Source organism: Myxocyprinus asiaticus, chromosome 4 (assembly GCF_019703515.2).
Source record: "Myxocyprinus asiaticus isolate MX2 ecotype Aquarium Trade chromosome 4, UBuf_Myxa_2, whole genome shotgun sequence".
Classification (NCBI taxonomy): domain Eukaryota; kingdom Metazoa; phylum Chordata; class Actinopteri; order Cypriniformes; family Catostomidae; genus Myxocyprinus; species Myxocyprinus asiaticus.
The window spans coordinates 40,699,478-40,710,924 of NC_059347.1; the positions used below are offsets into that span (position 1 = coordinate 40,699,478).

At 37.0% G+C, this 11,447-nt stretch overlaps 1 protein-coding gene across 2 annotated transcripts; it reads left to right on the top strand.

Moving 5' to 3' along the window:
• Positions 1–205: 205 nt before the first annotated feature.
• On the top strand, positions 206–11,163 carry entpd2a.1 (ectonucleoside triphosphate diphosphohydrolase 2a, tandem duplicate 1). 2 transcript variants are annotated; one of them, XM_051696064.1, is made up of 9 exons: positions 206–720; positions 3,436–3,553; positions 5,808–5,958; positions 6,238–6,397; positions 6,627–6,854; positions 7,059–7,322; positions 7,640–7,759; positions 8,364–8,498; positions 10,363–11,163. In XM_051696064.1, the coding sequence occupies exons 1-9, from the start codon at positions 592–594 to the stop codon at positions 10,564–10,566; spliced, it is 1,509 nt and encodes a 502-aa protein (XP_051552024.1). In that variant the 5' UTR covers positions 206–591; the 3' UTR covers positions 10,567–11,163. The 2 variants fall into 2 exon arrangements, with proteins under 2 accessions (XP_051552024.1, XP_051552025.1); XM_051696065.1 differs by having other exon boundaries at positions 690–720; positions 3,436–3,705.
• The last annotated feature ends 284 nt before the right edge of the window (positions 11,164–11,447 follow it).

The window sequence follows — 11,447 nt, forward strand, 5'->3', positions numbered from 1 at the left end:
AGTCGCAGTCTTTGTGCATATCACCCCCTACTGGGCAGGGAGGAGAATTTATAGTAAAAAAAGGACTTAAATATTGATCTGTTTCTCACCCACACCATCGCTATAGAGTCGTATGGAATCTGATTACTTCTATGCTGCCTTTATGTGATTTTTGGAGCTTCAAATTTTGGCCACCGTTCACCTGCATTACATGGACCTACAGAGCTGAAATATTCTTCATAAAATCTTTGTTTGTTTAGCAGAAGAAATAACACAATGAAGGAACAGCATGAAGGTGAGTAAATGAGAACATTTTCATTTAGGGGTGAACTATCCCTTTAAAACGCAGTCAAATATCATGATGCTCACGTTTGACTCTGCAGTTAGCTACAAATTAGTTAAGTTTGTAATATTGTGTATAAAGTACAGGCGTCTGATAACAGTAAGACATTGATAACCTATTGCACCACGGACACAACGAGAAGCAATGTAGTAAGTGTCATGCCCACTTTGTTGTGGTTTGCCGCCTGTGGAACATACGTCACAATATAACCTGACTTGCCTACGAATGCCGCCGCTGTCATTTCTTTTCCGGTGGATAGCGTCGCGCGCATGGTATCCATGGGTAACCAACAGCAATGCCGAATTATTACCTCCACTGCTGCTCTGTTCCTGGCGATCGGTGGCATTCTTCTGATCGTCATTCCCACCGAAGATATAAAAGAACACGCAAAGTTCATGGTAATAACATATTTCTTTTTCATGCATGAAATATACTGGCTACAAATCTGAAAGTAAGCCTTGAGAATAAAACGTTTGAAAGTCACGTTTCGCTGATCACGTAAATAATTAGATGACCGAGAAAGTTTGCAGCTACTTTTCTGCACTTAAAATCACTCTGTGGTTTCCAGCAGAAAAGATTTGTCGTTCTCTGCTTGAACTGTTTGGAAATGAGCAATATTGAGCGTTGCCTTGGCACGGTTCACAGTGCTTGTTTTGCTCACTGATGAATAACTTTGAAAACAGCTGGCTATCCAATAGGTAGATTCTCTTAAAGAGATATGACAAAAACAGGAAATTGAAAAAGATTTTTTAAATGAAGCAGTATCATATACAGTGCGAGCTTTAGCTAGTTCTCCTGCCTGGCATGCTCTGATCAAAGTTTTAAGAACATCACATCTTTTGTTCATATTGGCCCCCTGGGTCCCATATTTGTTTTTCCCAGCTGTTTTGATTCAAAACGTTAATCCCTTTTCCTTCTTAGAAACCACAAAATGCTGATGGTATATATTCTTTCATTTCTAAATCCCATAGAAAAAAATGGTTTATTTTGTTCTGACTTTGCCAACAGCATTTGTCATTATTATTATTATGTTGTGTGTATGTTACGAAGCTTTCTTCTCATTCGCCCAACATAGAGCGGGACAGAGAGTCATGTGGTTTTGGAGATTGAAAGTCATCTTGGTGTAGTGCTGTAACAAGTTGCCTAGCTAATACACACCATCATGTCAGTTGTAATTCTTCACATCAAACTTTGACATTTCAGATAATCTTCAAGGTAGTATAATTTATAGAAGCCCTTTAAATTACATGCTAATGACAGTGATGATGAATGGAGCAAACTTTGAGTTATTGGAGTTATGTTGACATAGTAAAGCAAGCTTTAACATGTTTTGAGTTGCCTAACACAGAAATCTTTGAGACTAAGAGCTGCTATACAGTACTATTATTCTAGGCCAAATGGGCTGTATGCAAATTCTGTAGACAAGGCATGGAACTGGTAGAGATAATCATGGTTTGCATAAATGAACAGAGTTCAGGTAGTGTCTTGCCCATAATACACAATCAAGCCCACAGTGCAGGTGTGTGTGTGTGTATGATAAAAGGAAGGGTTGAACACTTAGAGAGAAATGCCATTGTATTGTCACTTGTTATTTTTCTATCTTTGGTTTGTTAAACACTTCACGGAATAGGCCTAGAGGGCAAACTAGTGACACCACATCAAAGAGGTTTTTGACTTTGAAATCATTTATAATCGTATTTGCAAAGGCAGCTACACAAGGTGAGTCATGTTAACTAGAACGCTAATTAGCATTTGAAAAAACTGAAGTATTATCTATATTTAACATGTTAAGAGATCAGTGTTATGTTATGATTCTGTATTTCAACACAAACCAAATCAGCCAAATCACACAGGAACAGTAGTAGACACTGACCAAAATACAGAGAATTGTTTTAGCACATCAATGAAAACTTTGTGTTATTATAGTAGTTACTTATGATCTTAGCAATACTCATACGGTACTGTAAATGCTTAGAGACACACCCTGTTTTCAGAAGCACAAGATCCAAAGCACTGAGTGTAAGAATGATTGAATGTCATTTTTTGACTGAATTGGTTTTAAGTTTAAAGAAAACCAAAAGAAGACTAAAAACCACAATGTTCATTGCTGTATAGTAATTTTTTTATTAAACTTTATTATTTAAAATAAACACATACATAAAGCAAAATATTTGTGCTTCCAGTTGGATTAGTTCCATGAAATATGAAAATCCTGTTATCAGTAACATAACGCTCATGTTGTTCTTCTCTTTTTTTCCTTCTGTGGAACACAATGTACTGGTTGCTTCTTTCTGCGCAATTACAAAGAATAGGGGCAGAAGCACCTTAAATGTATCATAAATGTAGTCCATACAATGTATGTACTATATTTCAAGTATTTTGAAAGCATGTGATAACTTTGTGTGATAAAAAGACCAAAATGTAATTCGTTATTAACTGATAAATGTCCCCTTCAGTGAGCTCTTAACACTACAACCACTGCGACTGGATCATTGAGCCAGTGAGTTGAATGGATCAGTCTGATTTGTGAAAAAATCATTCAGACTGGTTTCGTGGACCACATTAACTGACTGTTTGAAAAGACCCAACACAAAAGAAGGACTTCTTCATGACTTGTTGCAATATCGCTACTTCTCTCATGAACTATCATGAAAACACCAAGGAGAGCTGGGATGGATGTTAAAAATGTTTGGTAAATAGCAGCTTAAATTTCCGCCTGTTCATCACACAAAGCTATCGTATGACTCCAGAAGACTTGGAAAATAGAGCACATGTTGTATGGATAACTTTTATAATACTTTTATTATGCTTTTGTGTAAATAATAAAGCAAAACAGCTTTAGTCCCCATTCATTGTAACTAAATGGAAAAGAGCAACAAGTACATTATTCAAAATTTCTGCTTTTGTATTTCATGGAGTAGAGAAGGTCATAAGGGTTTTGAACAACATGTGGGTGAGTAAATAAAAGCAAAATTGTAATTTTTGGGTAAACTACTTGTGGGTGAAGACATGTTTGGTATGGAGCGAATATTTTCTTGTAGCCAGCCACAGTTTTTTTTTTTTTTTTTGGTCTTTCTTCATGAGTTCTTTCACTATGTTCTGTTCATTTTCAGTATGGAATAGTCCTGGATGCTGGATCCTCCCATACTGCCATGTACATATACAAATGGCCCGCAGACAAGCAGAACGGTACCGGCATTGTCAGTCATCACAGTGAGTGTGATGTAAAGGGTGAGTAGATAAGGCTAAAAGGACAAAGTTTATCTTCATCTGAATGTTTTTTTTTTTTTTCAGAAACAAATCACCCATGTCCTGGTTTCAATATGTATCACACTTCTCAAAAGTCACCTACAGAAAAGACATTACAAAATGCAAACATCAAAGTGAGAAGTTTTACATGAAATAAAATGAAAGACTTCCTAATTTAATGAATTGTTTTTTCGTTTCACTCTTCTCCAAAAGAGTCTTTTTGGTGCAGATAATTTAAACAGAGGTATGAAAAAATGAAGACTGCTGAATATGCTACTCTTTGCACATTGCAACCTACTTCCTGTTTTATGGTTATGCCCTAAGGGTGCCCTACAGGTGCATCTCAATAAATTAGAATGTCGTGGAAAAGTTCATTTATTTCAGTAATTCAACTCAAATTGTGAAACTCGTGTATTAAATAAATTCAGTGCACACAGACTGAAGTAGTTTAAGTCTTTGGTTCTTTTAATTGTGATGATTTTGGCTCACATTTAACAAAAACCCACCAATTCACTATCTCAAAAAATTGGAATACATCATAAGACCAATAAAAAAAACATTTTTAGTGAATTGTTGGCCTTCTGGAAAGTATGTTAATTTACTGTATATGTACTCAATACTAGGTAGGGGCTCCTTTTGCTTTAATTACTGCCTCAATTCGGTGTGGCATGGAGGTGATCAGTTTGTGGCACTGCTGAGGTGGTATGGAAGCCCAGGTTTCTTTGACAGTGGCTTTCAGCTCATCTGCATTTTTTGGTCTCTTGTTTCTCATTTTCCTCTTGACAATACCCCATAGATTCTCTATGGGGTTCAGGTCTGGTGAGTTTGCTGGCCAGTCAAGCACACCAACACCATGGTCATTTAACCAGCTTTTGGTGCTTTTGGCAGTGTGGGCAGGTGCCAAATCCTGCTGGAAAATGAAATCAGCCTCTTTAAAAAGCTGGTCAGCAGAAGGAAGCATGAAGTGCTCCAAAATTTCTTGGTAAACGGGTGCAGTGACTTTGGTTTTCAAAAAACACAATGACCCAACACCAGCAGATGACATTGCACCCCAAATCATCACAGACTGTGGAAACTTAACACTGGACTTCAAGCAACTTGTGCTATGAGCTTCTGCACCCTTCCTCTAGACTCTAGGACCTTGGTCTCCAAATGAAATACAAAACTTGCTCTCATCTGAAAAGAGGACTTTGGAACACTGGGCAACAGTCCAGTTCTTCTTCTCCTTAGCCCAGTTAAGACGCGTCTGACATTGTCTGTGGTTCAGGAGTGGCTTAACAAGAGGAATACGACAACTGTAGCCAAATTCCTTGACATATCTGTGTGTGGTGGCTCTTGATGCCTTGACCCCAGCCTCAGTCCATTCCTTGTGAAGTTCACCCAAATTCTTGAATCGATTTTGCTTGACAATCATAAGGCTGCAGTTCTCTTGGTTGGTTGTGCATCTTTTTCTTCCACACTTTTTCCTTCCACTCAACTTTCTGTTAACAAGCTTGGATACAGCACTCTGTGAACAGCCAGCTTCTTTGGCAATGAATGTTTGTGGCTTACCCTCCTTGTGAAGGGTGTCAATGATTGTCTTCTGGACAACTGTAAGATCAGCAGTCTTCCCCATGATTGTGTAGCCTAGTGAACCAGACTGAGAGACCATTTTGAAGGCTCAGGAAACCTTTGCAGGTGTTTTGAGTTGATTAGCTGATTGGCATGTCACCATATTCTAATTTTTTGAGATAGTGAATTGGTGGGTTTTTGTTAAATGTGAGCCAAAATCATCACAATTAAAAGAACCAAAGACTTAAACTACTTCAGTCTGTGTGCACTGAATTTATTTAATACACAAGTTTCACAATTTGAGTTGAATTACTGAAATAAATGAACTTTTCCACGACATTCTAATTTACTGAGATGCACCTGTATTACAATGTTTCCTAATCACTTTAGTTTGGCTCTGTTTAACACATCTCTAAGGATCTGAAAATTACAGAACGATGCTGCACTCCTAGTGCCCCTCAAATATTGCTGACTTGTAATGTTCTTCTGAAACACCAGGAATAGGCACCAAAGAAATGCATGATTGCATTTCTGGTAGTTGAGGTGCCATCTGAGGAAAGAAATAGGAACTGGTAGTTTACATGAACTCTCTGCGGGCATATTTCTTAAGATATAAGTGGAAGTTTCAGTTCAGTTGTCTGATTACTTGCACTCGCTCTTCCTCTCACTATCTCTCACTATCCAGGAGGAGGAATCTCCAGTTATGCGGGTAACAGAGGAGGAGCGGCCCGTAGTCTTGAAGAATGTATGGAAAAAGCAATGAAGGTTATCCCAAAGTCAAGACACGAACTCACCCCTTTGTATCTTGGGGCCACAGCAGGCATGAGACTGCTGAAGTAAGTCAGAAAGCTCACTGCTTTGCGCCTACTGTAACAACACCCAGCCTCTCCTGGCTGCATTAATAACTACTGGTGACATGATTATTATAACTTGTCTCATTTGACGAGACACACTCCACTTTTTAACAGAGTTCACAATACTCTATTATTTTGACGTCTATATAAACAAAGGCTGAAAATTACAGTCAAAATACAAATTTACATCACATGTTGTTGATACATGGGCATGGAAAAATTGTGCAGATAACAAATATACATTTATGGCATATCATGCAGTATTTCCAAACCCAAAGAGTCAGATGAGGTTTTGAAAGAAGTGGAAGACAAACTGAAGACCTACCCCTTCAGTTTCAAAGGGGCCACGATCTTAAGTGGACAAGAGGAGGGGGCGTATGGATGGGTCACAGTCAACTACCTGCTGGAGAAATATATCAAGGTACTGTAAGGGCTTGAGTTTTTTTTTTTTTTTTTTTTTTTTAATACATATTAAAACAGAATATTTATAAAAAGAGAATTTAAAGATATTTAAGCAATGCCTTTTGATCTTAATAAGCTACAGTGAGCTTATATCTGAATGCCTTAATGATCTGTTACTTGCCACCATGCATGCTTTTATGTCCGCTTTTATATCCACTCTCCCTTCTTTTCTTCTGTCATTTTCCTAGTGTAGTTTTTTGGGTCAGTGGCTGTCCCCAGACAGAGGCACGGTTGGTGCACTAGACTTTGGTGGAGCTTCCACACAGATCACCTTTGTGACTAAACAAACAGTGGAGAACAAGGACAACCTGATGAACCTTCGGCTGTATGGACAAGACTATCAGATTTACACTCAGAGCTTTCTGTGTTATGGGAGAGACCAGGTCTTACTCAGACTACTGGGACATCTGATTATGGTTAAGTGTGCTTCCTGAATATCAAACATGAATACTTGATTTTCTCATCTGACTGACTGGTATGATCTGTGCTAGTGTACATCTTAAAATATTTATATGTGTTAACTAAGTGAAACTTAAATATTTGGAATTATTTGAAGATTTGAAAATTAACATTTGGAGCATACTACCATAGCTGATGTTTTGTCTTTGTGTGTGTTCCAGACTCAGGGATCAGACAGCTCTGTAGTTCACCCCTGCTATCCTGCAGGTTACAATGTCTCCATAAAACTAGGCAGTGTGTTTGATACTCCATGCATCAAAAGACAAACGCCCTATAAGTCTGATGACCTCCTGCAAATAAAAGGCACTGGAAACTACAATCAATGTCTGGGAAACGTTTCTGGTCTCTTCTCTTTTAAAAACTGTTCTTATTCCAAATGCTCTTTTGATGGAGTCTTCCAACCCAACATTACCGGACATTTCATGGTAGGAGTTCTGTATTGCGTTACTGTACGTGGAACAGTTAGACAGTAACAAGTCCGTTGAATTATTTTTATTAAATATAGTGTGGTATCAATATGAAATTTTTTATGTCATCTCTTGTGCCTTAGGATTGATTAATGTCTTGTACTGGTGGGGGTGGGAGGGGGTGTTGAAGTGATATGTAAGCAGTTAAGTGTGACAGCTCAAAGCTCATGCAATCTTGCATGTGTCATAATTATGATTAAGCGAATTCTTTCTTTCACTGGCTTTGTCCTCTTATGTATCGGGATCTCATTTACCTGTCCCTCTTTCTGGTACAGGCGTTTTCTGCATTCTTCTACACTCATTCCTTCCTTCGGAAAGCTACAGGCATCACCATCACTTTCCCAGCACAATTAGAAGACGCTGCCAAGACTCTCTGCAACATGAGCTTTCAGGAGGTACCACCCTGCTGATCTAATTTTGAGCCCTACTATTCTGACATTACTTTCCCCATATCTCAGCAATCGACCACAGGACCTAAGATTGACATTTTCAGATTCTCAGATTAAGAGAACTTGCTTTTAATTCTCTATAAAGAAGATATTTAATTCTTACACTCTGCAGTGTTTTGACTAATTAGAAAATGAATCTAAATTGAATCAACAGATCTTTACATTTGTCAGAGGAATTGTTTTAGCCTATTTTTAAATTGAATAAGTTTCAAATATTCCTCCAGGAAAAGGAATAAAATAAATTGTGTAAATGAAAATGCTTTTGTCATTTACTCGCTCTCCTGTTGTTGCAAAGCTATATGACTTATATAAGTGATATTAGGCAGAATATTAGGGACAGCCTCTGCCACCATTCACTTTCATTGTATGGAATAAAGATGAAATTAAAATGAATGTCATTCCCTAACATTCTGCTTAACAAATCTGCCTGGGTTTGGAATAACATGAGGGTAAATGAATGGTACATTAAATTAGTTTTCATTTCACTATTCCTTTTAAAGAACTCTCGACCTCTTCCACTCAGATTTCTGTTTCACTCTCAATCTCCTAGATGCAAAATAAGGATCTGGATCAGGAGAACCGTTTGAAGGACTACTGTGCAGTCTCCGTCTTTATGCAGGTGCTCCTGAGTAATGGATATGGTTTTGATGATTTATCCTTTCCAAACATCGCCTTTCAGAAGAAGGTAAGCCCTGAGCAAGAAAGCCCTATATGCATTAACTAAACATGTAAACATTCATTAATCAAAATGAATCCTATTTTTTTCATAGTATTCATTCCATGTGTTATTTTATACGATTGAAAGGTATTTTTTCTTTGTAATCTTTCATCAAATTGTAATAACTTGCTACACCTCTGAAATGACTTTGATGGCAAAGCCCTCATCTTTTTTAACCCCTCCCCTCCAACTACCTATCATAGAGAGACCACTCATCATGATCCATCCAGTCAAAAGATCTGTTCAGTTTTTAATAATAAAACCTAGAAGAGAAGTAGCATTTTTGATTGACTGATCTCATGAAAATTCTGTTACAGTTGCAACATTTTTGCAAAACGAAATAACGTGCTTCTTTACACATTTTACTGTATTTTCCTCTGGAAATGTCCAGCGGGGGGTGCCAAAAGCGAGTAAAATGGTGTCATAATCAGACGAGGTTTTAAAGATAAATGATAGATAGAGGTTTTAATGAGTAAAACATACCTCCCTAACCAAAAACTTTAACCTTAACCTAACCGATAGCATCCTAAATGCAAATGAGATGTAAATGAAACAGACATCATTACCCTAAACCAACACCTAAACCTAACCGATAGTGTCCTAAAAGAAAATGCGATATGAAAAGCTCATTTTCTGAAGTAACCACATGATTTCTTGTCGATTCTATGACACTTTTGTCTCACGTGTCAGTTTGTGTGCTTGGCTGGTCTTGAACCACAGTCTTCCAAATTCCAAATCCAACACTCTATGAGGTGAGCTACCGCACAATGTAATCACATTAGAAAACGTATGTTAATCAGTATATGTTGGTGGGTCTGTGATACAAGCGTTTAAATGTATCATTTTTTCAGATGATGCATTAGAGTGTTTCGATATCATAACATAGCAGTGTGTGAGTAATAGAGTGAAAAATATGTGTTTATAAAGTCATAATCAACCGTTGTACTTATGATTTGTGTGAAAGTGAATAAAATGCACAGTTTTTGTAGTGCCTCTACACTGTTAAAAACCCCAGCTTTACCCAGCTTATAGGGGTTTTTGAGTCACAGATAGTACGAAATGTGGATTATTTGTGTCTACATAAAAACACATTTTAGGACAATAATATTCTCCCAAATGTTGTCCCAACTAGCTTAACAAAGTTGTCTGAACAGACAATTTCATATTGAATAATGTTGCTGATTTGTGAGTTCCCACCATGCATTGCAACATGAATGCATTCGGCAGTTAAAGTTCTCATATAGCGCATAGAAAGTTAGCTGAACTAGACATAAGTAGTTCTCTCAACAAGAATTTTCGAATTTAGTGAACAAATAAATTCACATTGACTAAATAAAGCAATGTTACTGAGGACAATTATAAAGACACTAAGAGAACTCAAAAATCTTACTGCATCACGTTGCCTTGATTTTTTTAAGTTTGCTCAACAATTCTTTTTTTTCTTTTCTTTTTTTTTACAGTGTAGTGTTAATTTCAACAGGAAACTGCAGCGAAACATAGAATGTGGCCCATAAAACACAGTTTACAAAAATGTATTAATAGTAATGTTTATTCTGTGAGACTACGTTGATTTTTGATCAAACGATTTCCCTCTGGTATTTCTAAGAGGTTTTTAGAATAGTAATTTCCGGTGAATGTCAAATGAAGTCTAATAAGGTTAACATTACTTGAATAAAGTATCAAATTAAGTCCCACCCTACAATTTTATTTCATATGTCACATTACGGAAGGACAATGGGAACTCTTTTTCATGTTAACTATATAATAAGTGTGAATAAATGAACCTCTCCAAGTTGTCAAGACAATATCAACATTTTACTTTGGTTGGCAGGCGGGAGACACATCTGTGGGCTGGTCCCTTGGCTACATGCTAATTTTAAGCAACCTGCTGCCTGCTGAAGAGGTGTTCCTTAGAAAAGCACTTCGCCCAGAGGCCTGGAGTGCTCTGATCTTTGTCTTTTGCTTCCTTCTTATCACAGCATTATTTTGTCTGCTGCAAGCCAGCTGCAAGAAAGAAAATGATTGTGTCATTTAATAACAAACAAAAGGTGCTGTCTAAGTTATATTGCTTCCCTTGTACATCATTACACACTGAAGAGCTTTTCTGTCCTTTGGATAGTTGGCCGACCTCTTATGTTTACAATACACAGAAAACAATAAGGATCCGCAAGAACTTTTTGAATTACATTTCATCAACATTTCAATATTTTTATATAAATTAGAATTTTAGAAGTGACTGTGTACCAATATTGCTCAGAACAGAAAACACCTAGCCATGATTTTATTTACTAATTTTGTCTGCTTCCTCATGACATGGGCACTTAAGTTACTTTAATATTTTTTTATGTACTTGCTGTACTGTAGGCAAGATAGCTTGAGTGTGCTGTGTGTTAACAGCATGTCTTAGAAATTGGAAGCAATGTTTTTTTAAATCATGTTTTGCTGGATTTATTTGTGTGGTATGTGATGTGTTGTAATAGGAAGTACAAGGCACTGAATACGTTTATAATGTAAAATCTTGAAGATGTACTGTATGCGAACACACAAATATAATGTCATTTGGTAATTGTATTGCTTGCTTCTGTTTCTGCTGAGTAAGGCAACCTTTTGTAATATCATTAAAAAGTTAACATGTTTATTAACTTCTCTGTGTGACATTGTGTATACTATTGATATAAACTGAGCACTGGACGTTAAAACCAGGGGCATAGAAATCATGTTCTTTAAGCCATTTCTGTCTAAAAGTGCTTTTGGAGATAATCCATACACATTCTTTAATATGTTTCTCCACTTTTCAAATAATTTCTACATCCTTGTTAAATACCACGATAAATGTATTTGCACCATAAGGTGCACCTGTTCCTCTATCTTTCACTAGATTTACGTCTGCAGTGCAATGGAAACCCATAATATACA

Excerpts from the sequence above, each read along its gene's own strand:
- entpd2a.1 (XM_051696064.1), top strand. The coding sequence starts at position 592 with ATGGTATCCATGGGTAACCAACAGCAATGCCGAATTATTACCTCCACT. Across the intron at positions 7,323-7,639 it reads ACATTACCGGACATTTCATG|GCGTTTTCTGCATTCTTCTA; the intron begins GTAGGAGTTCTG and ends TTTCTGGTACAG. Across the intron at positions 7,760-8,363 it reads GCAACATGAGCTTTCAGGAG|ATGCAAAATAAGGATCTGGA; the intron begins GTACCACCCTGC and ends TCAATCTCCTAG.